This window comes from Peromyscus eremicus, chromosome 22, assembly GCF_949786415.1.
Source record: "Peromyscus eremicus chromosome 22, PerEre_H2_v1, whole genome shotgun sequence".
Lineage (NCBI taxonomy): Eukaryota > Metazoa > Chordata > Mammalia > Rodentia > Cricetidae > Peromyscus > Peromyscus eremicus.
This window is the reverse complement of record NC_081437.1, coordinates 35,923,086-35,950,223: the sequence shown is the minus strand read 5'-3', so window position 1 is coordinate 35,950,223 and position 27,138 is coordinate 35,923,086. Positions and strand designations below refer to the sequence as shown.

The 27,138-nt window shown below is 50.4% G+C and overlaps 1 protein-coding gene across 1 annotated transcript in view; it reads right to left on the bottom strand.

Annotated features, from left to right (window-relative positions):
- Positions 1–9,407: 9,407 nt before the first annotated feature.
- Nol10 (nucleolar protein 10) overlaps positions 9,408–27,138 on the bottom strand; it is an 86,982-nt gene continuing 69,251 nt past the window's right edge. The window contains exons 18-21 of the mRNA XM_059248491.1: positions 24,959–25,132; positions 24,235–24,482; positions 14,910–15,012; positions 9,408–10,210 (exon numbers count right to left, since the gene is read on the bottom strand). Of these exons, the coding sequence (XP_059104474.1) occupies positions 10,091–10,210; positions 14,910–15,012; positions 24,235–24,482; positions 24,959–25,132 (645 nt within the window). The 3' untranslated portion in view covers positions 9,408–10,090. The remainder of the gene's footprint in view (positions 10,211–14,909; positions 15,013–24,234; positions 24,483–24,958; positions 25,133–27,138) is intronic.

Sequence of the window (27,138 nt, the reverse complement as noted above, 5' to 3'; positions counted from 1 at the left end):
GGTGCTCACTCCACCTGCTCCAATGAAATCGAGGACCACCCCCCCCCGCCCCGATCCTGTTTGCCCTTGCTTGGGCTTCAGTCTCTGCTTTTCTCTTTGCAGGTGCCCAGAAGCCCAAAGATCCGCTCATGGGTTCCCCCCACAAGTGCCCTGGAGCACGGAAGGCCTACAACATGAGCACCAGGCTCAGCCCCTACCGAGTCTTCTCATGGCCCCATTCCATTTCATCTCCTTGGTCCTGCAGCATTTTCAAGGCCACAGCTGTCACACACACACACAGCCGACCAGGAAGGATGAGGACAATATCCAGATGGGCACCTCATCATCCTCCTCTGACATATCCGCTGGCCCCTTTGTTCCCCCCAGTTAAACGCAAACCCAAGCATCAACCCTGCGTATGTGGTCATCACGGTCCTAGGTGCTCTGCAGGTGAGGGCACAGGGTGGGCAGTGGCAGTGTGGCCCATGGGGTCACAATGGTTACTGGGAACTGAAAGGGAGACCTTCTTTACAGTTGGTTACACTCACTAACTCAGGCAGGCTGATGGCTTTCCATGTGGGCCTTTTCAGGACCCTCAGCTCCCCAGGGAGGAGACATGGTCTGCTCCTGGCCTTGGCCATGATCACTGTGGTCACCTATTATTTACCGCTTGGCTAGGAGCCAGGCACACAAACTGTTCTTCCTGGAACCTGCCAGGGCTGGGAGCGGCTGAAGTGAGGGTTAAAGTCAAGAGCCAGGCCTGCTAAGAAAAGCTAAGATTTAAAAGTAAGAGCAAAAGGAGAACCATGGGAGATGGGCCACTCTGGGGTGGTAGCCTGTGCTTTGAACGTGGCCCTGAGAACTCCCAGCCTGAGGGCAGTGGGGGGAGATGGGGTGCAAATCACAGCGGTCTCACGGTGCTGAGTCCTGGCCTCTCTCCACATGGAGCTCTGCTTGGTTACATGAAAGGCAATGACCCTACTTGCAAGGCCAACCCCTGAGGGACAAACCATTATTTTGCAGCAGAAATGTCTTCAGTGACTCTTCAAAGAGTGTCTTGCTCTCTCTCCCGCTGTGGGTGAGCTTGCAGTACTGGAGCAGTCTACTGCAGGCTCCACACTCTTCACCACAGACCTTCTAAGCTGGTGCCCCCCCCCCCAGTGAAGGAGGCTCTCCCTGCCTCGTCCCCAGTGAGGGTCCACCCCACCTCCCTTCTCAGGCCTCCTGCTTCAGACTCGTTTCTTCTCCTCTGCTGGACGCTCCGTTAGGGAGCCCCAGGGTTCTGTGCCAGCCTCAGTCAGTTCTCTCTGAAGCCCGCCTTCCCCGTGGGTCCTAGCCACACAAGGGACTTTACTGCCACTGTTCTGTCCAGTCCTTGAGGACTTGCCAATCAGCCTTGCTGCGTTCAAATCCCGGCTCTGTCATTTACTGGCCGGTCACTTCTTAGTCTCCCACCGGAACTCAGGTTTTTGTTTTGTTTCCTTTCCTTTCCCCTTTCTCTTTATTTCTTTCTTTCTTTTTCTTTCTTTCTTTCTTTCTTTCTTTCTTTCTTTCTTTCTTTCTTTCTTTCTTTCTTTCTTTCTTTCTTTTCTTTCTTTCTTTTCTTTCTCTTTCTTTCCTTCCTTTCCTTCCTTCCTTCCTTCCTTTTCTCTTTTTTCCCTCCCTCCCTCCCTTCCTCCCTCCCTCCCTCCCTCCCTCCCCTCCTCCCTCCCTCCCTCCCTCCCTCCCTCCCTCTTTTGGCCCAGCCACCTCACAGACTGTGCCAGGCAGCAGCAAGCTCACCACTTACCCAGCTGGCCCTAGCCCTGTCTACTCTACTGTCCTCTTTTTTACCCGGGAAGCCTGAGTTTCTAAATCTATGACAGTTTGTGACACCCTAACATCTTCCCAAGGTGCAGTAGAGACCTTTACCCTCACAGATCTGTGTCTCTAGGTGTGTGCAGGCACAGACATGCTGAGGTCCCTTCCCTCCTTCCAGTGAGCACAACAGATGTGGCCAAGTTCCACATGCATGAGTCCTAAGCCCCACTGCAGTCTGCACAGCCCCACAGCCAAGGGCAAGCAGCCTCTGAAAGCAGAGCAGCATACCCGCTGTGATGAGTGCTCTGCGTGTGGGAGTGCTCTGCTTGTGGGAGTGCTCTGTAAGTGCTCTGCTTGTGGGAGTGCTCTGCTTGTGAGAGTGCTCTGCTTGTGAGAGTGCTCTGTGTGTAGGAGTGCTCTGCTTGTGGTGAGTGCTCTGTGTGTAGGAGTGCTCTGCTTGTGGTGAGTGCTCTGTGTGTAGGAGTGCTCTGCTTGTGGTGAGTGCTCTGTGTGTAGGAGTGCTCTGCTTGTGAGAGTGCTCTGTGTGTAGGAGTGCTCTGCTTGTGAGAGTGCTCTGTGTATAGGAGTGCTCTGCTTATGAGAGTGCTCTGAGTATAGGAGTGCTCTGCTTGTGGGAGTGCTCTGCTTGTGGGAGTGCTCTGTAAGTGCTCTGCTTGTGGGAGTGCTCTGCTTGTGAGAGTGCTCTGCTTGTGGGAGTGCTCTGTGTGTAGGAGTGCTCTGCTTATGAGAGTGCTCTGAGTATAGGAGTGCTCTGCTTGTGGGAGTGCTCTGCTTGTGGGAGTGCTCTGTGTGTAGGAGTGCTCTGCTTATGAGAGTGCTCTGAGTATAGGAGTGCTCTGCTTGTGGGAGTGTTCTGCTTGTGAGAGTGCTCTGTGTGTAGGAGTGCTCTGCCTGTGATGAGTGCTCTGCTTGTGGTGAGTGCTCTGCTTGTGGGAGTGCTCTGTGTGGTGAGTGCTCCAGGCTGGCCTGTGATTACAGCTCCAGCTTATGATGTTTGGGAGGAATCTGCACTGCCCCATTAAGTTCATGTACACAGAAAACATTCTGTAGCAACAGGTAAGAAAATCCCAGCCTTGACCACCTCAGGATCTGAGTCGGAATGAACGCTAGCCTATCATCCTCAACGTCACTAATTAGGAGGGAGGTCCTGCCATCCTTCTCCATCTTTTAATAATTGGTATTGATTCCCGTGTCGTATAGCTGGTTCCCAAATCTTCTTCACTGATGCATCCAAACAATGCCAAAGCGCTGCTAACTGCTGAAGCCAATGGTCAGGCTCCACGAGGTCCATGTGCCTGCTGGTCCAGACTAGTTACGAGCTTCCGTAGAGGGAGGACTCTCTGTGTTCGGAGCTCTCGCCTGGGCCAGCACAGGGCCTGAGGAAAGGCTGCCCAGGATAGGCAGGTAACAGGCCAGGTGTCCTGCAGTGTGGGGACTGTTACCTCGTGCTTGATTGGAGGAATCTGATGCTCAGAGAACTTAAGTGACATATTGAGTTTTCTTATCTGGAGCTGATTTTCAGACTTGGCCTTGTAGAACTGGTGGGGGTAGGTGAGGAGGACTCTTACCTGCCTCCATTGGTGGTAGCTGAAATGTAAGTACTGTCCACCAAACTCACCCCAGCTGCCTTTGCGTGGTTTTTCACTGACTTCTTCCCTACGTCCCTTCTATTTTGTGAGATGTCAGGACTGAGGCACACCTCTGGCCTCTGCCTTCCACACTAACACATTCCGTTAATATCAACCACCTCAGTTCGGCCCCCCGCCACCCCAGTGTGTTACCATAGGGATGGTGCAACCACCTCAGTTCGGCCCCCTGCCTCCACCCCAGGGTGTTACCATAGGGATGCTGCTACAGTTTTTGAGAAGGTCTCAGCTGACCCAGGGGGGCAGAGACAACCCAACAGGGCCATAAAGGGACCCGTGGATCGTGGTTTGTTGAGGAGACATGAGCCTCAGGCAAGGCTCTGAACCTCCTGTGACACACGGGCTGGTGAGCTGGCCTGCCCTTCATGCCTTGAGTGACTGTTGCTGAACATGACTTGTGAGGCAGGTCCTGTTTCGAGTCCCATCCTTCAGGTGAGGAGATGAAGGTCCATACAGCCAAGAACTTTGCCTCAGGCCCGACCAACACCAGAGGAGGAGGCATGTAAACCATTTAGCTCCAGGCCTGTCATGTCACCGGAGCATGGCACATGTCAGTGAGATAGGAAGTCTATGTGAGCTTTACTGGGCCCTGTCCACACGCTGACTAAAGCAATGGATGTGACCGTTAGTGCTAGCCTCACCCAACCCATTGAAGGCCGGGGTGGAAGGGCAGGGTGTAGCTGAGTGCCCTCCAGCTCTGCCCTTTCTGCAGGCAGAGCAGGCCTGAAAGCCCAGCCCTTCACAGGTCTGCAAACCGTGGCCAGTGGACTACAGCTTCTATCATCAGCAGCCCTGAATCTTCAGCTTGCAAAACTGCAGACCTTGGAGGCTTCTTGGCCTCTCAGAACTCCAGGTAACAGCTTTCTAGCAAATTCTGTTTCCAGTAGAATCGGGACTGTGTCTCCTCCATGCAGTCAGCAACCACCCTGAGCATGTCGAGCGCTGGGTGCTGTGGCCTTACGAAATGAACAATGTTCATTAAGACTCACCAGGCCGGGCGGTGATGGCGCACGCCTTTGATCCCAGCGGGACAGAGGCAGGCAGATCTCTGTGAGTTCAAGGCTAGCCTGGTCTACAGAGTGAGTTCCAGGACAGCCAGGGCTATCCAGAGAGACTCTGTCTCAAAAAGAGACTCGCTAGGTGCTCAGGAGGGGTACTCTGGTCCTTGCCACTCAGAGCAAGAAGTCACCCTCAACAGCATGACAGGTGGTAAGTGGTTGTGAGGCTCTGAACCCCACTCCCCACCCCCGCAACAAAAACTAGCAAGATGAAATTCACTCCTTATTGGAGACTTGCAGCGATGCCTTTGAAACTCGAGTTTTTAAAACAAATCCATCGTCATGGTAACCCTCTTAAAACAAGCTCCAACTTGGCTCGGAGAACCTGCAGGGTAATTACAATAGTGCTTTGTATTTAGCTCCACCTTTCTTCTGAGGGCTTTAATGGACCTCACTCATTAAGCTCCACGAACTCTCTCTGAAGTCTTCAGGGGACAGATACTATTAAACCCATTTTACAGATGCACACACCAAGGAACAGCAGGTTAAGTGGCTGTGCCCCTAACTGGCAGCTTAGCCAGGAGCAAGTCTAGACCAGACCCAGGTCTCCTCCTGTTTCCTCTGTTGTCTTCACTAACAGACTCCATGCTGGCTTCGGAAAGGCCTCCATCATTAAAGGATTACAGATTCTCACAGCCTGGTCCGAGGATCCCTGACGCTGCCGTCTGTGTACAAACACTGATGGGGTGCAGAGAGGGAAGAGGGGGAGCAGGGGCGGTGGCTGCGGGACTGTAGAAATGGGGGACAGGACTAAGACTGTAGAGCGTCACTCATCCTCACGTCCCAGGGGACACACCTGCCCTGGCTTGAGTCCCCTCTTCTGTACCAGTCACAGTGGCTAAGGCTCCGTCCTCCCTGAGCACCGCAGCAAAGCTCACCTTGGAGTCTGCTGCGGCTCTGGGGTCCCCAGGTCAGCCCCACACCACTCCACAGGTCTTCGGATGTAAGCTCCGGGGCCTGCTGGGATTCTGTTCAGCCTTACTCCACAGAGCACTCGGGCTCCATTCCTGTGACTCTTCCGTCATCATCCTGTGAAAACAGAAGCTGCCCAGGCTGGCAGGGCCTCTGTTTAGTCGGCGAATCAGTGACTCTGTCACTGGGCGAGCGGGGAGGCGGAAAGGGGACCAGCAGCCATGAGTCTGGCAGCTGGCCGTGGGACATTAAGAAGAGGTACAGCCACCATGTGAGGAGAAGGAACGCCCCCTCCAGGAAGGGACCCCAGAGCTTGTCCCCTGTGTGAAAGGGAACTGCAGGGGGCCGGTAGGCCCAGACTAGAAGGGAAATTCTCAGGAAGAGGCAACCATTGACCAGGCCATGCTTGTAAGGCTAGTGGACACAAGGGGGCTCCAACAGAGGAACAGCGGCCATCGGGGGCTGAGGGCAGAGAGGCAGGAGTGGGGCTCCGGGGAGGAGAGCTTCCCAGGTTACATTCACGCTGCAGAACTCCGGAGGCGCTACAGGAAGAGAAGGCTGCAGGCCTTACAGGGTCAGCCAGTGTGTGAGCAGAGTGGACGTGAGCTGGGGGGTGGGGCGGGGAGCGGGGTACAGGCAGGAGAATCCAACCGAGTAGTTGTTCCGGCCAGCTGGACTTGAAAATCCTCCAATCCTGAGTCTAGGATTCATCACTCTGTCCTCTATCTAAAAGAAACTCAAGGCTCCTTAAAGAACATAGATGGACTCCTTCCCATCTGCCGGCTTTGAAGGAGCAAGGACCATCAGAGAATAGGAACTTCCTGTGTGTGTGTGTGTGTGTGTGTGTGTGTGTGTGTGTGTGTGTGTGCTGGGGCAGCCACGGGGGCTCTCACGGATGGGTCAGGAGGCCCAGGAGCACAGCAGGCCTCCTTCCTGCTACTCCTCCTCCAGGCCGCCAGGCCTCTAGGAGGCCCACTCACTGACCACCGTGGGGGCATTTTCTCAACTGAGGTTCCCTCTTCGAAAATGACTCCAGCGCGTTGTCTAGCTGACATAAAACCAGCCAGCACGCCATCTCTTTACGGACACCGTGAACTGATGTCTCTAATATCATGCTTGCTTTCCCCTTTTAGAACAGTTTTTATTATAACATTTATTTGGGTATATGTGCACACAAGTGTGCAGTGGACATCTTGTATGAGTCAATTCACTCCCACCACGTGGGGTTCACAGACTGAACTCGAGGTCATCGGGCTTGGCAGCAAGCACCTTCAGCTACTGAAACATCTCACCAGCCAGCCCCTCACCTCTTCGTTCTTATTTCCGACGGCATACTGACGCACCGCCACCTCTCCCAGCTGAAAGAAAATGCTTTCTTGACCTCAGACATCCCATTTGCCGTTCCCTTATATTACAGTTTCTCCCAAGGGCTACTGGTAACGGTTATTTCCAATTTCCTTTTCCCCAGTCTTCCTCCAATCTTTCTAATTTAATATTTTAGCACCCTGCCCTCTCTGGAACAGCAGGTGGGAAGCACTCCTCAGGCATGGAAAGGAGCTTCTTCCGGTATTAAGGACAAAGTTTAACCTTTGGTTCTCATTCAACTCAGTCCCCTGTGACGGGGCAAGACAGTGCAGGGGTTCCTCCATCTTGGATTCTTGCTGAGGCCACGTTAGGTTTAACTAGAATTTCATCTCCTCGAGGGAGAATCCCATGGAAAATCACCCAATTCTATGCTCAGAACCCGAGGTCAAGATGGCCAGCTAGGCTCCTGCACCTTCTGTTACACTGCCTGCTTCTGCAACCCGCCCCCTCCTCCGCTGGTTGTCTTAACTTCTTGTTTGCATAAAACCTTCCTCTGCAGCTGCCAAGCAAGATACCAGGATGTGGTTTTGTCTTTGAAAAACCCCTTACCCCAAAGGCTTGGTCTTATACTTGGGTCCTGAATTCCTGAGTGTAGTCTCAGTTGGCTGAAATAAAGACTTTCAATTGGTTATAGGCTATATCTGAGAGGTCTTCTCTGGTGGATACCCCATAACAACTAAATATCCATGATGTGGCAGACATTGTTCTAGAAATTAGATACACAGCCACAAAGAAAACATACTAATTAAACATCCTCCCCAACCCTTACTGAGTTGACATTCTGGAAAGGGGAGCCAGCACTGGACAAGTCAACCTAGAACCTTCATGGTGAGCAAGGCGCATGCAGCTGGGAGGGATCTGTTACCTCAAAGCAGAAGGGGGGGGTGGGGGGTGGAAGCTACCAGCTGGGACAGGCTGGTTCATCCTGTACGTACTGACATTTTCCGTAGTCAGGTTTTAAATGTTTTAAGGTTTTATTTATTTGTGTGTGTGTGTGTGTGTGTGTGTGTGTGTGTGTGTGTGTGTGTACACGTGCACGCTGACTTACTGAAGCTGGTTTCTCCTTCCACTCAGGAAGGCAGCTGGTGTCTTTACTCACTGAACCGTCTCTGTGGCCCCACAGTAAGGTTTGAAAAGCGTATCTATATCGAGTATCGTTTGTAATCTTGGCATGCTGGCACTGGGGGGTGACAATTTCGACAGGAAGAACTGAGCAGACAGGGAAAGTAACCTGAGAGCCCGGGAGGAATGGAATGAATGTGTGGAGGCTGAGGGAATGCCTGGAATGCCTTAGAAAAGAGGAAGGTCAGGGTGCTGACAGCTAACAAGGGAGTCAGTGCCAGGCCGGGTCCTTCAGGGACTCAGGATGTCAGGAAGGAGAGGTGAGCCTCTGGGGATTCTGAGGAGGAGGAGGACCTGAGCTAACCTTCCCAGATGCCCTTCTTAGTCTCTCAGCCCCAAGCCACCCCGTGTCAGTATGTCCGTCCCGTGTCAGTATGTCCGTCCCGGTCAATCGTGTCTCTGAGCACACCTCCTTCTCTCTAAGGACCACTGCTGAGACGACTTGAAACAGAAGATTTAGGCACTGGCTCTAGGATATCAAAGCTTTGATTGGGATCTGGAGGAGAGGACATGTCACTCAGGAACCTCTGTCCCTGTGACCTGGTGCCCGGGTTTGGGGGTGCACTTCTCACACGGAGCTCCTAGGTGCTCACCCTGGTGCCCGGGTTTGGGGGTGCACTTCTCACACCAGCTCCCAGATGCTCACTGAGAACAGCTGCTGGCGGGACTAGGGGGATTAAAGCCATATCTCGGGGCTGGTAACGGGTAGGTTAGGGTCTGAATCTGAAATGTTCTCCATGGCCCCGAACTCTGCAGACAGCGGTGCTATCTTGGTGCCTGGTGCTTTTGGAGGTTGGGACAAGCTGGCAGAGACCAGTCCCAGGTTCTCAGGGCAGCCCTTTAGGACCATGGGCTGCAGTGACGTGCACAGCCTCTGCACACGCCACGGCCCTCAGAGACCAAGAGCCAAGGTGACCCTCCCTCACGCTGCCTGTGTTGAGTACTTCGGGGACAGCTGTACAAAAGCAACTGTAAACCCAGAAACACGGCTGGGGACATGAACAGCCAACTTCAAGAAAGGGGGGAGGAGGGCGCCAGGGACTCAGCCTGGCGAGGGTCTGCTTAAGGAGTGAACTGTGTGGGTGCGGGTTGGGGTAAGTTCTGAGTTCACAGCACAGGCTGAAGAGGCAGGGGCCACACTGAAAGAGGGAGACACGTGACCAAGTCCACAGCTCTGATGGGGTGGGGTGTTCTGAGGAGGCTACGACCTTTCCACAGCACCATCAGACCGTGCTAATCCATGTGTCCAGCACCATCAGACCGTGCTAATCCATGTGTCCACCCTGTGGACTCCATACAGGCTCAGTCCAAAGAGCTTCCATTTCACTTGCACACACAAGAAACTCCAAACTATGGAAGCTGAAGTGAATTTTTAAATTTTCCACAGGAAGGAGTCCTCCTCAGAGAAGCTGTCCAAATGAAAGCATCTCCTTTTTCTTTAATAAGCATTTGCCCATCTCAAATAGTACCTCAGCAGAAAATAACTATGTAATTTTGTGACAAGTTAAAACAAATAGCCAGTAGCATCCATTTATTATTCATTACCATTAATTTATACTCTTGATATAAAAATAGCTTAAAAAGGATACCGAAGGAATATAAAAGCAGGCAGGTAAGTCTGCTGACATAAACTCATGGACATAAACAGGGCCAATCAGCAGACACCAGGTAAACAGGAGTGGGACTTCTGTGTGGCTCAGTCTTGAGGGGCAGAAGACACTGTGAGCAAGAACATTCTGGATGGGCAGTGGTGGCACACATCTTTAGTCCAAGCACTCAGGAGGCAGAAGCAGGCAGATCTCTGTGAGTTCAAGGCCAGCCTGGTCTACAGAACAAGATCCAGGACAGTCAGGGGTATACAGAGAAACCCTGTCTCAAAAAACCAAATCAAACCAAACCAAACCAGACATTCCTACAACATGATAATCCCGTTTTCAGCAGAAACTTTTCATTTCATGTAGACCGTTCCAGTATTAGAAACGGTGCCTGCTTTCCCCATTACCTCCAGAGACGACAGTATTTAAGGGGGCAACAACTTAGAAAAAGCACTCAGGACTGCTCAGGCCGAGTGGCGGGCCAGGTCAGACCTCCATCACCACTCAGTTCCCTCGCCTGGGTCTGACTCCCTGGTGAGACTCCACAGTCTTGAAGAAGTGTTGCTTCCTGGTCACACAGGCCGTTCCCCGGTCAGTGAAAGGGCCGGCCTCTTCTGGGTCTGGACCTCAGGTGGCCAGCAGACCTCCGCAGCTTCTTCCTCTCCTGGCGATGCAGTTTCTCGGCCTCCTGCTGCTTCTTCTGCTGTTCAGACTAAAAGAAAGGCAAGTGAGTAGAGGGGCGGAAAAGAGAAGGCCAGGGGTCATCTGGAGACCCTAGGATGCAGCAAAGGGTCGCCCGGTCACAGAGTCCTGGGACCTCCCCCACACAGCACAACTCAGCATCAGGTTCTGGCGGCCGGTGGCAGCAGCCGGACAAAGGCCACTTTCCACTGCCCAAAGGAGAGACTCTGAATCCCTGGGCAGGAGGAAAAGCATCCACACACCAGCCCAGCATACTGCAGGAGACCCCTGGGATGCTTCAAGGAGCCAGAGAACCACTCCAGCTCATTCAGCTTGCACATTAGAACTGTGAAGTCATTCACACAGACTTCAAATCAAACAAAAAATGTCCTATTTTATCAAAATATGTTATGACCCAAACCTGATTAACTCCCTCATTAGGACTAGCTCCAAAGAGCTTTTGGGTGCTCGGGAGGAGGGAGGGACACAGATGAATCCAGCCTCCCCCGAAGGAACAGACTAGCTCTTATTCACCCTTGCCAGGCTTGGCAGGTGGCTCCAGGTTCACAGCTCTGGGGTGTACCAGGCTGACGGAGGGGATGGTTTGCCAGGAGTTCTCCATCTTCACTTGCCTCCCAGAGGGAATGCTCCCAGACCCCGCCTGCTCCCCAGTGGCTGTTGGGCCTCACAGGGCGAGGCCTGGCTTCAGACCCCAGCGCCTGCTGCACTTGGAGCTTTCCGGACGCACCAGTGTTTCCCTTGAGGAGACTGTCTGCGTTTGAACAGTGCGTGTGGGAGAGCGATGGAAGGGAAGCAATTGATGAGGCCAGAAAGAGTCATCTCTGCATCCTCGGCTCTCTCTCCCAATCAGGATCTTGTGCTCATTTTCAGACTAAGCGCCCAGTGTTCTCTCTCCTAGCCTCCCCTCCTCACTGAGTGGCGGTGGGGGATTGTGACACAACCACATCCTCCTGGCTCACTCCTCTGGTCATGGCCGGTATGCATTTTTTTTTCCCCCATAGGGTTTCTCTGTATCTTTGGTGCCTGTCCTGGAACTCACTCTGTAGACCAGGCAGGCCTCGAACTCACAGAGATCCACCTGCCTCTGCCTCCCGAGTGCTGGGATTAAAGGCGTGTGCCACCACCGCCCGGTACGTTTTTAAAAATAAAAACATTACGTCAGGCTGCTGGGGCGGCTCAGTGGGTAAAGGTGCTTGCCATCAATCAGCCTGATGACCTGAGTTCAATTCCCTCGGCCCACATGGGGGAGGAGAGAACTGACGGCACACGCTGCCCTCTGCCCTCCACATGCATGACATGGCACGCGCGCGCGCGCGCGCACACACACACACACACACACACACACACGCATGTGCACATAAAAATAAATAAAATCTATAAAAAATGCATGTTGGCATGGGCCTCTGCTCCTTAAAGCCCTGGTCCGGTTCCTTGTCAGCGGTGTACCTCCTCTGGAGCACGCACTCTGGGCGAATTCTGTAATGTGTCATCTACCCTGTCCATTTCCTTAGCAGAAAGACCCGTAGGAAGACCCAGGGCTGAGCTGGGTGGCACTTCAGAGCACTGTACTGGTTTCCTGCGTTAATGGGGGACTCTGGAACCTGGGGGCTGCACCTGCCCTGCAGACCAAACTGCGACATCACGACCCCAGCAGAGCTTGACACAGCTGTTTGATTATGATGATCTATCTAGGTTCTGGGTTTGTTCCAGTGAGGGGTTGGGGTCAGAAGCAGAAGAGGGGAAGAACATTTTGCAGCTATGGATAACCAAGTTTCCCTAAAAAGCGCCCCCAAGCCCCAGACAGTGTCTATGCAGCCTAGACTAGCCTCACACTCATGATCTTCCTGCCTCAGGCCCCAAGCGCCTGGACTGGGGTTAGAGACAAGCACTACCACGTCTGGCTTGTGAGATGCGTTTCAGATACTGGTGGAAGATGATATGCTGAGTCCAGATGGACAGGATGCTAGGAGCTTGAGTAAGAGCTTTCTGGAGTCTTCGTGTGGCCGTGGGGCCCGGTCTCCAGGACAGGCAGGAGGAGCTGGGAGGAGGCCACTATTGTTCTGCAGACAAAGCTCTATCATTAGCCTCTCTCCCCAAGGCTGCACCGGGAGACTGCCACTGTGTTACCCACTCATCTAGATTACGAGGCAATTAGCTCTTCTCCAAGTCAGCTTTTCCTCCTCCTAGCTCCTGCCCTGACTTCCCTGCCATGGCCCACAGCCCTCCTGGGGAAGGGAGAGGACAGGCCTGCAGTGCTCGTCAGAGCAGTCGTCTCCCTGTGAAGTCTAACGCCACCGCAGGAAGCACCCAGGGATGCACTGGACGACTCCAGGATTTCCCTCGATGCATCATACACAATAAACAGAAGTCAAAGAAACTTCTATAAACAAACACACAAACGTTCTCTAAATATAGTTAACACTGATAGACTTAAAAATTAAGAGCATGCCAACCAAGTAATAAACACACAAGTCAAACACTAATTGATGTAGTATATTCCCCCAATAGTTTCAAAGCCTCCACTGGATTCTGAGGTCCCTTCAAGCAATTCTTAGGGTATCTTTTCATCTTACCACAAATTTACAAAGTGACATTCAACTTGGAGTCTTCTGATTTAAAAGTTCTGTGTGGTGCGGTGTATGGTGTGGTGGTGCAGTATGGTATGGCGGTGTGGTGTAGTGTGGTGTGGTGTGGAATTGTGGTATGGTAGTGTGGTGTGGTGTGATGGTGTGATGGTAGTGTGGTATGGTACTGTGGTGCGATGGCGGTGTGGTGTGGTGTGGTATGGTAGTGTGGTGTGGTATGGTAGTGTGGTGTGGTATGGTAGTGTGGTGCGGTACTGTGGTGCGGTGCGGTGTGGTGGGAAATGACTGCATCTTCTCACTGCCCAAAGCCAGGCCTCTTGAGCAGCGTCCCCCACTCCATCTCCCTAGCTCTGTGATGACGGGTTAGAGTGAGCTAGCTACAGATGTAGTGAGCACTGCAAAGCACTGGGGATGTGGTTCAGCTGTGGAGGGCTGCTGAGCATGTGCACGGACATGGAGGACCAACAGCACCAGCCAGAGAAAGAAAACAGCGTGAGTGTGCACGTCCTTTTCTGTCCGTATTTTCCAACTTCACTGAAAATCGGCCCAGGGTTGCTTCTGGTCTTCCCCTTGCTGGGGCTGCCTTGGTTATGGTTAAGGAACAAGAGCAATATGGCCGCACAGAGCCACACAGAGAAACTGGGGGTCTGTTTCTAGGGGGGAGCCTGCGGGCAAAGGTCTGTTTCTAGGGGGGAGCCTGCGGGCAAAGGTCTGTTTCTAGAGGGGAGCCTGCCGGCAAAGGTCTGTTTCTAGAGGGGAGCCTGCCGGCAAAGGTCTGTTTCTAGGGGGGAGCCTGTGGGCAAAGGTCTGTTTCTAGGGGGGAGCCTGCCGGCAAAGGTCTGTTTCTAGGGGGGAGCCTGCGGGCAAAGGTCTGTTTCTAGGGGGGAGCCTGCCGGCAAAGGTCTGTTTCTAGGGGGGAGCCTGCCGGCAAAGGTCTGTTTCTAGGGGGGAGCCTGCGGGCAAAGGTCTGTTTCTAGGGGGGAGCCTGCCGGCAAAGGTCTGTTTCTAGGGGGGAGCCTGCCGGCAAAGGTCTGTTTCTAGGGGGGAGCCTGCCGGCAAAGGTCTGTTTCTAGGGGGGAGCCTGCCGGCAAAGGTCTGTTTCTAGGGGGGAGCCTGCCGGCAAAGGTCTGTTTCTAGGGGGGAGCCTGTGGGCAAAGGTCTGTTTCTAGGGGGGAGCCTGGCGGCAAAGGTCTGTTTCTAGAGGGGAGCCTACTGGCAAAGGTGATAAAGTTGTGCTTACAGAGTGGAGACAGGAAGTTAACAATAAGCCTTGTTAACACAAGTCAAACTCTGCTCATTCTATTTTGGAAAAAAATCTAATCTATCAAATAGTTTTAATTTAAAAATTCTGATAAATTACAGACTGACGGTTTCAGAAAACTGCAAAAACATGTACTGCTAAAGAATGTTCCTGTGTGAAACACACAGCTCCCCTTCTGCATCGCTAAAGACTACAGAAACACACACTGAAAAAGAAAACTGAGGGCATGTAAGTGACATGCCAGTTTAGAAACAGAGCCACAGCTGGGGTCGCAGTCACCCTTTTTACTAGATGACTTTGTTGAGGGACTGACTGGGAACGAGAAAATTATTTTTTGAGGATGAGACCGCATTGTTCCACTTATTAGCTAGTGGCAGACATTGAGCAACTCAGTCCTCCCACAACGTGCAAAGGCATCAATCACACTGCAGCTGGCTGAAGAAATGGGTCAGACAACTGACAACAGATTCCCACTGGCTGCGAAAGCATGCTGGGAAATGGCTGTGTTTGGGCGGGCCACATGGGCTCCTCATGGGGCATTACAGCTAGCCATTTCCTAGTCCTTTCCAGGTGCGTACTGGGTGTTCATCCCCTTCCTCAGTCAGGGGCCACAGAGACCCAGAGGAACAGCGGTCACCAGGCAGGGCCGTCTGCGGCCTGAGGCCCCCCTTCCCCACATCACCACAACACTCCCAGACACTCTTCCTCAGATGTCACGCTGCAGGGGCTCTGGCTACAGGGAAGCACTGGAGTAGGGAACAGATCTGCCTTAGCGAGAGAAGTCTGGGAAAGTGGTCCAGAAGCCAGACACAGAGCCACTGTTTCCTGTATGAATGAGAACATAACACCAGGAAACAACTTACCCTCTTGAGTGTAAATGTCAACTGCTTGCTGCCCACAGTGGTGTCCGATACATTCAGTGTCCCGTGCTTTGCTTCAAGTTTCAACCGATCTTCAAGAGTTTTGCTGTAGGAGATTTAAAAGAACGGCACGTTAATGAACATGCGTTGATTTACCATTTGGAACAAGATTTAATTAGGACTGATCGCATGAACAAGTCTTTCATGCAGCACACGGTAGACAGTAACACTTGTCTAGCAGAACCCAAAGACGAGCTGGTTGTCCTCAAACTGTCACTCTGCATAAGCACACTGTAAAACACCAATGAGTCCCCTGTCTAAGGAACTAGACCTCGATGGCTGCACTTATCTTCCTCAATTACAGGTCTGAAGCCAAAACGCAAAGAGCCACGCTTCTGGCGCATGGTTTCCTGTGATGCCGCTCTGCAGTGACGGGGGTGATCCTAGTCCACTCTGTATGTGAACCAGTGGGGCGGGTGGACATGCGGGCCCCTCGTTCACCTTCCACAAAGCACTAGGCACACACTGAGTTCTCAGCCACAGAGCGTTGCTAGGACTCGCCTGGCTTTTCTTTCCTCAGCTTTAAGCAGTTCCCATCTTCTGTTTGGACAACTTGAACACAAATCCATCTGTTCATACTGTCCAGGAACAGAAACAATTTGCACTTCAGGTAAATTCTTTTTTTTTTTTTTTTTTGGTTTTTAGAGACAGGGTTTCTCCATGTAACAGTCACGGCTGTCCTGGGATACTCTGGGTAAATTCTACCTGATCTCTTTTTACCGAGACATTGGCTGCGATATTAAGGTCTGGACACATTTTATTCCAGAGTTAAATCTAAATTCACTTCTTGATCAGGTTTTCTAAACTATTCCAGTCTCTTTATACAGTGGGAATCTCTATTACTGTTGGCTGATCTGTAATTAATTTTCTTTTTTATACCTAAAAATCCTTCATGTGATCTCCAGTGCCGGGGTGTATGTGTGTGTGAGCCTGTACTGAGACAAAGACTTTTATTCGATAGTCCAAGCTGGCCTTGATTTGAACACTAGGCAATCCTGCCTCAGCCTCCCTAGTTTTGGGATCACAGGCATGTACCACCACGGCCCACTCTCCAGGACCAATATCACACTCAAATTCTAAAGCATCAATGATACATAAAAACTTACCTGCAAATTACGGAATGCTCTATCATAAATCAGAACATCTCAAGATAGCCCCCTAACTTGTTTTAGAGGGAGAAAACTGAAGTAAACCTACAGTCACACAGTACGGCTCACTGACCGCTTCAGAATGGCCGCAGCACACGCAGACCCCTCTGAGGAGACCAGGAGAGGACAGAAGAGAGAACCAGAGAGAGAAAATGGTCTGCTTTCAATTCCGTTTCCTTCTCGTCCACACAAGCGATGAATAAAACAAAGTGAAGGCCACTCCCCCCCCCCTCCTCGAGGGGCCCCACCAACAGGCTCTACGGTTAAAGCCACTGCTGAAAACCCACGGAACGAGAAGCAAAGGCGGGTGGGAGCTGCTCTCTCGATCTCGCTGTGACTAATTATGGCCTGGAACCCTGCTCCTGAGGGAGCTGCTCCACAGTCGTGTTCCTCTGAGGCTTTGAAGCCCATGTTTGATGTTCACACCATGAGAAATTGATCTCACTTTACGACTCCGAGTAACGTGCTAAGCGCACTTCGTTTCAGTCTGAGGTGTGAGCAGTTAGCATAAAAGCGGCGCTCTTTTCCAGGCGATAATGTTATTAAGAAGCACTTTTAAAGCACTTTTCATCTTCAAAGTTCTTGACAGACTAACTAATTAATCCTTTCAACATCCCTGAGACAGAGTATTTATCCTTTATAGACGGCAAAAGGGAGGTGATGGTAAATGACTTGCCCCGGGCCGGGTGGGGATCACGTCTAAAGCTGGGGTTCAGGGGAGGGAGTTGCGCGTTTCAGGTGTGTGTCAGACCACACTGGATTTATGCAATCTCTTCAGGAGACATGTCCATCCAGTGTTCTCAGTGACAAGCTTCCACGTAACAAACTAGAAGACATTAAAATCTAGCCTCACGTTTGTAAAGAACTCAGGTAAGGCTCAGGCTGACTGCAGTGCAGTAAACTGTCCACCTAGGCAGATTCCTCAGCTGCTCACGTTTGTTCTTTTTACAGCTCTAAACGGTGAGCTTCAAAGTTCACAGGAATTCTGAACAACTATGGAGCCACAGAGACAAAGTGGGCCACAGAGAACCTTCATTTGGGAAGTGAAAGACTTTTCAAGTCAATTGTGGGAAATTACTACTCTTTTAAGAATCCCTGACTTCCTCCACGCTAGGGCATATAACTGCTTTTCTCCCAATGTTCTCTCCTCTTGCGCCTGTAAAAACTTGTTCTGTCTAGGCTGCTTGGAGAGGCAAGCAAGCTGAGTTTTCGGACGAGCCATGGCAGAAGATCAGAGGCAGCTGGGGATGCTGTGCAGACTTCTACATTAAAGCACGCTCGACTTCCCTCCCTTTGAAGGTCAGCTCGCCGAGCGCGGCTGCCACCCAGCAGGTCAGTGTCTGCTGCCTGAGTGCGACTGGACAGACAGACCACGGAGGACAGACACAGCTGCACAACACCTGGGACAGGATGCAGAGAAGCACACAGGTAGGGACGGGCTGACTTCCTGTCTTACCTCAGGCCCTCCTTGTCTCCCCCCGACCCCAGGTTTCAGGTCTGGGGTATGTGTAGGGGGTGATGATACATGACACTTTGTAATTGGTACAATTGTGTATTTCCAGGAAAAGAAAATGTAAGCAGGACAAGGTAACAAAAAACACGGTGACTGCTAAAAGAAGATACAGGAATTAAGATTAGAAGCCGAATTACTCAGCTACCCAAGGTAGCACAGAGGCCTCTCAGGGGAAGAGCCTAAATGATTAGTAAGGAAACCTTAATATAAAAAAGAAAATGGGCATAAACTACAAGGGAAAAATCAAATGAGATATTTATTAGCTGCCCCAGGAAAGGGGAATGACTTACTTCTTCGAGGTTTAAAACACAGCACATACTTTATAATTTTTTTAATTAGCAACATTGAATTAAAAATCACTCTTCAACTAGGTTTTTCGAACCCCTCTGCAGGAGAGAGCCAGCTGAAGAGCAGAAGGCAATGGAGAGCAGTGTTCCTCAGCACAGAGTCCAGTCACATGGCAAACGGAACCAGAACACCGTGCTTCCGTCTTCACAATTTAATTTTAGGCATTCCTGAATCACTAACTCTGGGGGCTCAGCAGTTAAAAGCAGAGGACCAGAGTCTGAGTCCCAGCACCCACACCGGCAGCTCACAGCTGCCTAAAACTCCAGTTCCGGGGACCTGACACCTTGTTGCCCCCACTGGTATCTGCACATACATGATGCACATAAATTCATGCAAGCACATCCACATGTCCGCTAAAAAAGGCAGTTTTTTAATAACCGACAAATCTCTGCCTTTCCTATAAAGATTAGAAACACTTTCAACATTTCCAGTTTGCAAATGGTGCTTTTTTGTTTGTTTGCAAGGGGATCAATTCAAGCAGCCAACAATGTGATGCCTCCTCTCTTGGCATGCTCAACAGCTGCTGTAGCTGCGGGGAAGCAGGCCCTCTGCTAAGGACAGCTTTTGATCCAGCACGTGTCACTGAGGATACATTCTGAAGCAATACTTGCATCTGAGTACATTCACAGCCATGAGACATGGAAAGAGGCAAACGACCTGAAGACACACACCAAGGAGAGTACAGCAGGAGCCACACACCCATCCCAAAGACCACTGTGAAGCACAAAGTAGACATGACACTCTCTCACACACACTAGTTCTAAGACTGTGAAAAGAACAAGCCGAGCAACATGACTGCCATGACCTGTGCCTGCTGAAGGAGGAGGCTACTATCCATAGGAGCAAGGAAGGAGGCTGGGTGCCACCTGACAGGTGCACTCTTTGGCGGTACAGCTCAGGCTCATGTATGACTGGCTATCACACCGTCCTTCAAGTAAGGGATTAATGTCAAAACTATATTTCTGAAGCTGGACCTGGTGAAGCATGCCTGGAATTCCAGCACTCAGGAAGCTGAGAAAAAAGAGGAGAACTTGATGCTCTAAATGTTCTCCATTTGTGGTCAACGTTCCTTCACTCTCAGTGGGGGGAGCTGGGAAAAAGTGACCGAAGAGTGAAAATGTGCCACAGACGGACAATGTGGTCACCATGACAGGACGCTCACTAAGATCTCCTGAACTACCTATCACAGATGAGGTCCTCAAAGGCAGGATTACTTCAGAAAATCTCTGAATTCCCAGATCCCACCTCAGAGCACCGATTCAAAGAACAAACACTTTTACACAGTGGATCAGAAGAACCACCCAGAAGCTACCTAGGGACTCCATTTGGATTCTGTTCCTCCACGTTGTGTCCTGCAGGTCTCTGCTGCCCCACACACCCAAAAGAGCCTGTGTGCCTACACTCCACCCAAGGCCAGCAAGCACGGCTCACATCTTTCTACCCTCCTGGTCCCTCAGCTGAGGAGGCATCTGCCCTTGGGAGGCTGTTCTCTTGACGTGGCCCTGGCCCATCACTACCTGCTTCCTTACTAACCCACTGTCAATCAATTCTTCCCTTCTCTCGATGCTCTACTACCCACTCCCTGAGGCTGAGTCTTCCCCGCCCGTTACACACCCCCTCTCCAGCCTAAAGGACTGTCCCCATCAGGATACTGACACCTTTTCACTGCCAGATCTCTTGAGATCAACTCTCCTGTTTAAAACATGTTTACAATCTCCTGAGCATTACCCAGTCCAGTCCAGTCAGGCATTTGGTTTGAGAAACAGTCCCAGACTGTCCCACTGAACACCACCGAGAGGACAGACTCTGTAGAGTTCATATGCTGAAACCCAGCTCCATTCTTTATGTGTTACATTTGCACCACTAGCACATGGAACATTCTGGACACTTCAGCACCACCCTTGACTGTTCCACTCTGCCTTTGGACTAAGTCAGTAGCCAGTGCTACCGCTGGTGTCTGTTTCCCCCACCCCTGCCCCTCTCAATGGTCTTCCGGGTAATAACCGGGCTCGGAGTCTGTCAGCTCCTCCTGCCTCGAGGAGGCTTAGGCTCCATCTCTGCTAAGACTCTCTCTGAGTGGTTCCTCCAAACTGTCCTATGCCACTGCTCTAGAGCTGAGGTACTGTGCCATGGGTATCTAGCTAGGAGCCTCTTACACTTCTAAGCCTTAATTCTACCACAGACATGCAGCATGTTATTGTACAAGTGTTTCTATTACTCAGGGAGAGACTGGGATAGATCTGATGATGTTAATCTCAGCTGGACAGTGCTCCATGGCTTTCCAGGGACCTGGCGGGACCTGTCCCCACCCCACTGAGTGCTCAGCTTTAGGCCTTTCAAACAACCAGTTCCAACATGACTCTCACAAAGACTTTCTTGAGTTTTCCCTAAATTAAGCCCCTTTCTTTCTTCTGTCTCTCCTCCACACCTCTCTGACTCAGAAGACATCTGCTAAGCTAAGAGCAACACAGGCATGTGTCCTTCCTTCTTTTCCTTCCTTCCTGTCCTCAGGGTCTAGGAGGGTCTTAGCTCACACCAGGAACTCCTTGGATGTTTGATGAATGGATAGTGGGTGGGGAAGCTGATAAGTGGCTGAATAACTCACAAATACAGTTAGCAACATGCAAAGCATGGAAACTTGTGTTGATAGACATATGTATAAATGCGGACTGCCGGCTGCATTTACGTTCTCTGCTGCTACAAAAATGATTTTCGAGCTGGGCAAGTCCAATTGAATACTTAGACATAACACATCCAGTTTTGATGCTGTCTTTTCTGGACTGCCTTGTGGTGACTCACGGAGTCAACATGAGGAGTCACTTCAGCTCTCCGAAGGAGAATGGTTCAATGCTTTATGAAACAGTATTAGGATATGTATGGTCAGGATTTGCTACAATAATTCAGTCAAGGCTAGCACCCAATAAGCTGCTTTGGCCAATGCTAGCACACTCCAGTGGGTTAGCTCTTTAAGTAGTGGGGCTTTTCAGGCTCACAGAAGCAAAGTAACTTCTCCAGCTCTTTTCAAAGTGAATGTTTGATTTTCTAAAAGTGTTTTACTACAGTGGGTTCATTCAGCTATTGCTTATTTTTATTTTAAAAGTTTAGTTATTATATTTAGTGTGCGGAGGAGCATGTGTGATATCATTTTATAGCAGCCAGTTCTTCTGCTCCTTCATGTGGGATGTGGGATCAAACTCAGGTCAAGTGTCTGTACCACAGAGCCACCTTGCCAGATCTGCTGTTTATCCTTAAATTAAGAAAAAACAACTACGTGGTGTGTGATCTGCAGGAGTGTGTGCTGTGCATGGTGTATGATCTGCAGGAGTGTGTGCTATGCGTGGGGACACCTACAGAGGATGGAAGAGGGAGTCAGATTTCCCTGGAGCTGGAGTTACACGTGGTTGTGAGCTTCCTGATGTCAGTGCTGGAACTGAACTCAGTCAGGTTCTCTAAAGAACCGTTAGCAGTCTCAACCACGGAGCCATTTCTCCAGCTCCATTAAATAGAATTATCTAAAAAAATGTATTTTACGTGTATGAGTGTTTCATGTACATATATGTGTGTGTACCATGTGCAGGACAGCGTCAGATCCCCGGGAACTGGCATTTCAGATGGTTGTGAACTACCACGTTGGTGCTGGGAACTGGACCCTCCTCTACTGCAAAAACAACACGTGCTCTTAACTGCGGAGCCATCTCTTCAGCCTCTAAACACCAATTTTTACCCTGTTTGTTTTTTACATTCCTGTCCTGCTCCAGCCCCCAGGAAGAACTCAGCGAGCTGAGTGACACACGCACCCCCAAGTGTGGCCCAGTTCCAATGGTTACACTGAAAACAACCACTCCAGCTTCCCAGCAGCGGTTCCCCGGGCAGACTGGGAAGGGGTGACTGGCAGTCGGTGCCTCCCTATCCTGTGCCTGTTCTGGTCCAAGCACGTGAAACTGGACAAATGCATCTGAAAATCTGACCAAGACATGCACCCTGCAGAAGCTTCCGCACACGCTCTGTCCCAACACAAGGCCTAAGAGCGACATCGGGACAAAGCAAGCTGCCACAGTTACGATGCACCCGCCCCGCAAAGTGGTTCAGCAGCTTCTCAAAAGGCCGTGCAGAGAGCAGCAATACGATGTGATTCCACTCACAAATAACTCCGAGCGCATTCCAGCCTGAGCTACGGAGGAAAACCTAAGCCAGCCTGGGCTCTCTGAAGAGCGAGATTGTCTCAAAAAACCAAAACCCGACAAACAGCAGTCCCCCAAAGCAAAGCTCTATCTCTGACTCTGTGTGTGTGGAGTCTCAGTGGCTTCTTTATTCTCTAACACACCTTGGATTGATTACCAGACACGTGGAAGTGGAAGGAACCACCCACCGTTTGCTGTCCCTGGCGTTAGATGAGCTGCTGAAGTGGGAAGACGCGAAAGGCAGGGCAGAACCCCAGAAGCATCACGGATGCCTTCCCCACCCAACCTTTCACCCCCTCGGCCTTCCAAACACCATCTTTCCTGAATGGAAAGCTGGGTGCTGGAGAAGCTCCAGGGATGGAACGTGGGGCCGGCTCTACCTGACTACCCCGGCTCAGTCCTCTTTGACCTCATAGCTGCTCCCAAGGGCATCCCAGCTTTTCTCTCAGGACGCCTCCAAAGACCACCTAGAGTGTCCAACCATTATCTCAATGCTCTGTTTACAGAGTCTCACACGGAAGAATCATCATTTGATACCTGACCAATGAAAACAGTCTAAAACAATACAATTTTTCTGAGGGTTGATGTTTTTCCATTATGGTCAATATTTATGACAGAAAACCATCTAAGCCATGTAAGGTGGAGAGCCTGGGAGCACCAAGCATATTCACATTGCCGCACAGCCATGACGAGCAGCAGCGTCTCCAGGACAGGCTCCTCTCCCCCCACTGACACTCTGGACCCACTGGACACAAACTCTCCCTGCTCTCTCCAACAGGCCCTGGCAGCCACCGCTCTTTCTGTCTGTCGCTCATAGCTGACTAGTCTGTTGTTCTTTACATCCCTCCATTCAGGTGCAAAGGGCTAACAATTTCTAGCAAATGTCTGAATAATATTCCAATAATCAGGTAATGGAGATAGGGTAAACATGACCAAGATTCTCACATGTGTTTGGTATATTTGCCTATATGTGTGTGTGTAAATGCACATACACATGTATGCACATGTATACAGAGGCTAGTAGCTAAAGTTAAGTACCTTCAATCACTCTCCACTTTACTTTTTAAAATTAATTAATTCATAAATTATTTTTGAGATAGGGTCTCTCCATACAGCCCTGGCTACTCTGGAACTTACTATGAGCCCCGGTTGACTTGAATTTGCAGTCTCCTGCCTCTGCCTCCTTTAATCCCAGTGTAGGATGCACCACTACAGCCGGCTTCCACTTCAGTTTTCTGAGACATGACCTCCTACTGAACTTGGTGTCTGCAGACTTGGCTGGACTGACCGGCCAAGCCCCAGGGATCAGATGTTCCCAGACATGAACAACTGCATGCTCTTTTGCATGGATGCTGGGCATTGAATCCAGGCCCTCACACTGGACCAGCAAACAGTTTACCAACTGAGGAGTCCCCCAGGCCTTGATCTGGTTGTTAAAAATGATTTCTGGCCAGACAGTGATGGTACGCCTTTAATCTCAGCACTTGGGAGGCAGAGGTATGTGGATCTCTGTGAGTTTAGGCCAGCCTGGTCTACAGAGCGAGATCCAGGACAGCCAGAGCTACACAGAGAAACCCTGTCTCAAAAAAGCAAATCAAAACAAAGCAAAAACCAAACAACAACAAAAATTTCCGTTAGCCTATCATTCCAGGACTCAAAAGTGAGGTGGAGGCAGGAGAATGGCAAGTTTGAGGCCATCCTGGACTTCACTGCAAAACTGTCTCAAAACCAACTAATTAAACATCACTCTTTGTTAAGAGACAAACGGTGCTGCCTCTGCTACCTCTGTCTGACCTCCAGGGCATGGACAGGCAAGTGCCTGGAGGTCGGGAGCCCAAGGGAAAACCAGGGACCAGAGTGTGGCATCTAACGGTTACAAGTGTCCTAACATGTCAACAGATGAAAACGGCAAAAAGGTGTCTAACAAGCAGCTAGGGCCCAGGGCTTTACCAGTGAGTTTCCTGCAGGGGTTGGGGCGGGGGCTCCCCTCCTCCACATCCCCACACTTTCCCCAGGGACACACCACTTGAGAGGACAGGAGCCATTGCTGGGGTGGTGTACCCCATGGCGGTACTCACTTCATCAGTCTCTGCTTGGTGGCGGACTCTTGGAAGCTCCTGAACTCTTCTCCCGCCTTGATCTCATAGAACTGGGGCTTCAGGACCGTCTGCTGGTCCTCCCTCAGCTGCTCCAGCCGCTTCACTCTCTCCTCCTGGTGCAGAAGTCTGCGCTGCTTCCTGACCTCCTCCACCCAGGCCTTCTCATCATCCGAACTCTCCGAACTTTCCGCATCGCTGGGCTTCCCTTCTGGTTCTTCCTCCTCTTCCTGAAATTAAAAAAGCAAGACGAGCTCTTCCCCCAGCCAAACATGGCTCATTAGAGGCTGCAGCCCCTCGGAGGACGTGACAGCCGCCGCTCCATCGCACATCAGAAGACGTGCCTTAATTAATAAGATGTACTCTGGGGTGAATGTCAAGCAATTAGTATGCAACTAATTACCTCCCGTGTACAGTCAAAGGCTTTGTAACTCACAGAGAACTGTATGTGAAAGCAGCAGCTGACAGAGAGTATCTCTTTGTGAAATGTCATGGTTTCTTTCACTTGAGGCTCTCAGATTTTCTGTACGCACACAGAATCACGTATGTACACATGACACACACATGACATGAGAAGGGGAGAGCAGCGTCTAGTGGAACAAGGGACTAACGGAGGGAAGGCGTGAGAAGGAGGAGGAGGAGAGACGGTTCGAGTTTCCTTAGGACACGGTGCACGCGGTGAAGACGGCGTGGCGCGAGTGCTTACGGTCTTGGGCAGCTCCTGCTGCTCCAGGAGTCGCAGCTTCTTCTTCCTCTTCTCACTGATCCTCGAGACGAGCGGGTTGAGAAGACGGAACTCCTCACTCTCCTCATCCACCTGGAAGTCGGGGTTCTCAAACATCACTTTAAATCGGTCATCGGTGAGGATGTTCGGGAGGCTCTGCGGAGAAAGGGGCCAGGTGAAGTCGGTACCTAGGCAGATCTCATCGGAAGACAGCTTTACAACACGTCTCTATTATAAACCAACAAGCACACAAGGGATAGCCACTAACACTGTAAAATGTCCAAAACGTCTTTCAAACTGCTCTCTAGAACTTTCCAATTGATTCTAGGTTTTACTTTCCACCAACAAAAGAATTCTATTGGCATACTTAGCAGCTGATTGCTAATTCTTGGCCATTACACATAATGAACTAAGAATGAATCTTTGGAGCTAATTTTATACTTAATATATAGGAAATAATTTTCTTCAATTGATATTTCTAGTGCAAAACAAATAACTCAACATTTTCCAAGGAAATACATACAATTTTAAAATAGCTTTTAAAGCATAGCCACATATTAAAGTAAACCAGGAAAGCTGTTCAACCTCCCACTCTACAGTGGAAGGCGCTGAAACTGTCGGTCAGCATGCAAGTGTAGCGAGGCTGGCAGCAGCCGTTCACCAGCCAGCTAAGTCATCTGGAGCCGGGACACAGGCTCACATTCTAAGGATAACTTCATTAGTTTTCTTCCTGGACCATCACTCATTCTTAAAGAACACAGTACAATCACTACACAATAAAGCTTTGGCTAGTCAGAGTCATTTGCACAGCTCAGAACTGACATTAATTCCCTTTACCTGTACCACTTCAAGTAGCGAGCTTCCTAACATGTACAATAAACACATTACACAGATGACGGTCTGTGCTCATGTCACAGGTGATAGTCATCTCACGCGCAGGGCCCGGAAGCCGAAGGAAAGCAGCCACCCAGGAACAATTATAAATCAGAGTGACGGCATGGAACAGAGCTGGGACAGGCCAGCCTGCTTGGGATGGCTCTTGCTTTACAAAACAGACTTTATTTTACTGGCTGATGCTCTGCCTCTGAACTAAGTTCTGAATGCTGCATTTGTATGGCAGAGATACATAAAAACATGGTAAATCACAAGACATGGCCCATTTATTACATGTATGAGACTCTAAATTGGTAAGCCCTTAACTAAAATTCTAAGAGACACCAAGTTCAAAAGTCTTCCTTGAGTAAACATTTCTAAACTAGACCAAGGAGAGAAAAGCTCTAGTTCCTGACCACAACTTCAAAGGGAAGAAAAAAGCCACAAAGTGTTTGCTACAAGGCACCGTATGAAGAAACATTCAGAATGTATGAAGTACGTTCAGATATATGAAGGATGGTCAAAATGAATGAAGGATGGTCAGAATGTATGAAGGATGTGCAGATATATGAAGGATGGTCAGAATGAATGAAGGATGTGCAGATATATGAAGGATGGTCAGAATGAATGAAGGATGTGCAGATATATGAAGGATGGTCAGAATGAATGAAGGATGGTCAGAATGAATGAAGGATGGTCAGAATGTATGAAGGATGTGCAGATATATGAAGGATGTGCAGATATATGAAGAATGGTCAGAATGTATGAAGTATGTTCAGAATGAATGAAGGATGGTCAGAATGTATGAAGGATGGTCAGAATGAATGAAGGTACTCGGGAAAAGAAAGTATTCCAACAGAAATATCCATGAGGGTATCCTGGGGACATGGTGTCGAGGAGGAGACTGGGAAGCAAGTAAGTTTTGACAAATAGAATCTGAAGAGAGGGGCTGGACGGCCCAGCAGTTACGAGCCCGTGCTACTGTGGCAGAGGATCTAGGTTCTGTTCCCAGCACTCACACTTACACACACAATATCAATACTTAATTAAAAAAGAAGAAAGATGAGAGAGCATTTCATCTGACTGAGGGTAGGGAATCAGACGGCAACAGCAGACCAGCAACTTGGAAAAGGTATCCTAAAAACAAAACTAAAACCGGATCAAGCCAGACTACAGAACTCTCACCACTCCCCCAATGCTCTCCCGGGGCCTGGGGGCCACTGTTCAGGACAGAGGCAGGAAAGGAAGAGACGCTGAAGAGCGTGTTAGGGGCTGCAGCACCAGGCTAG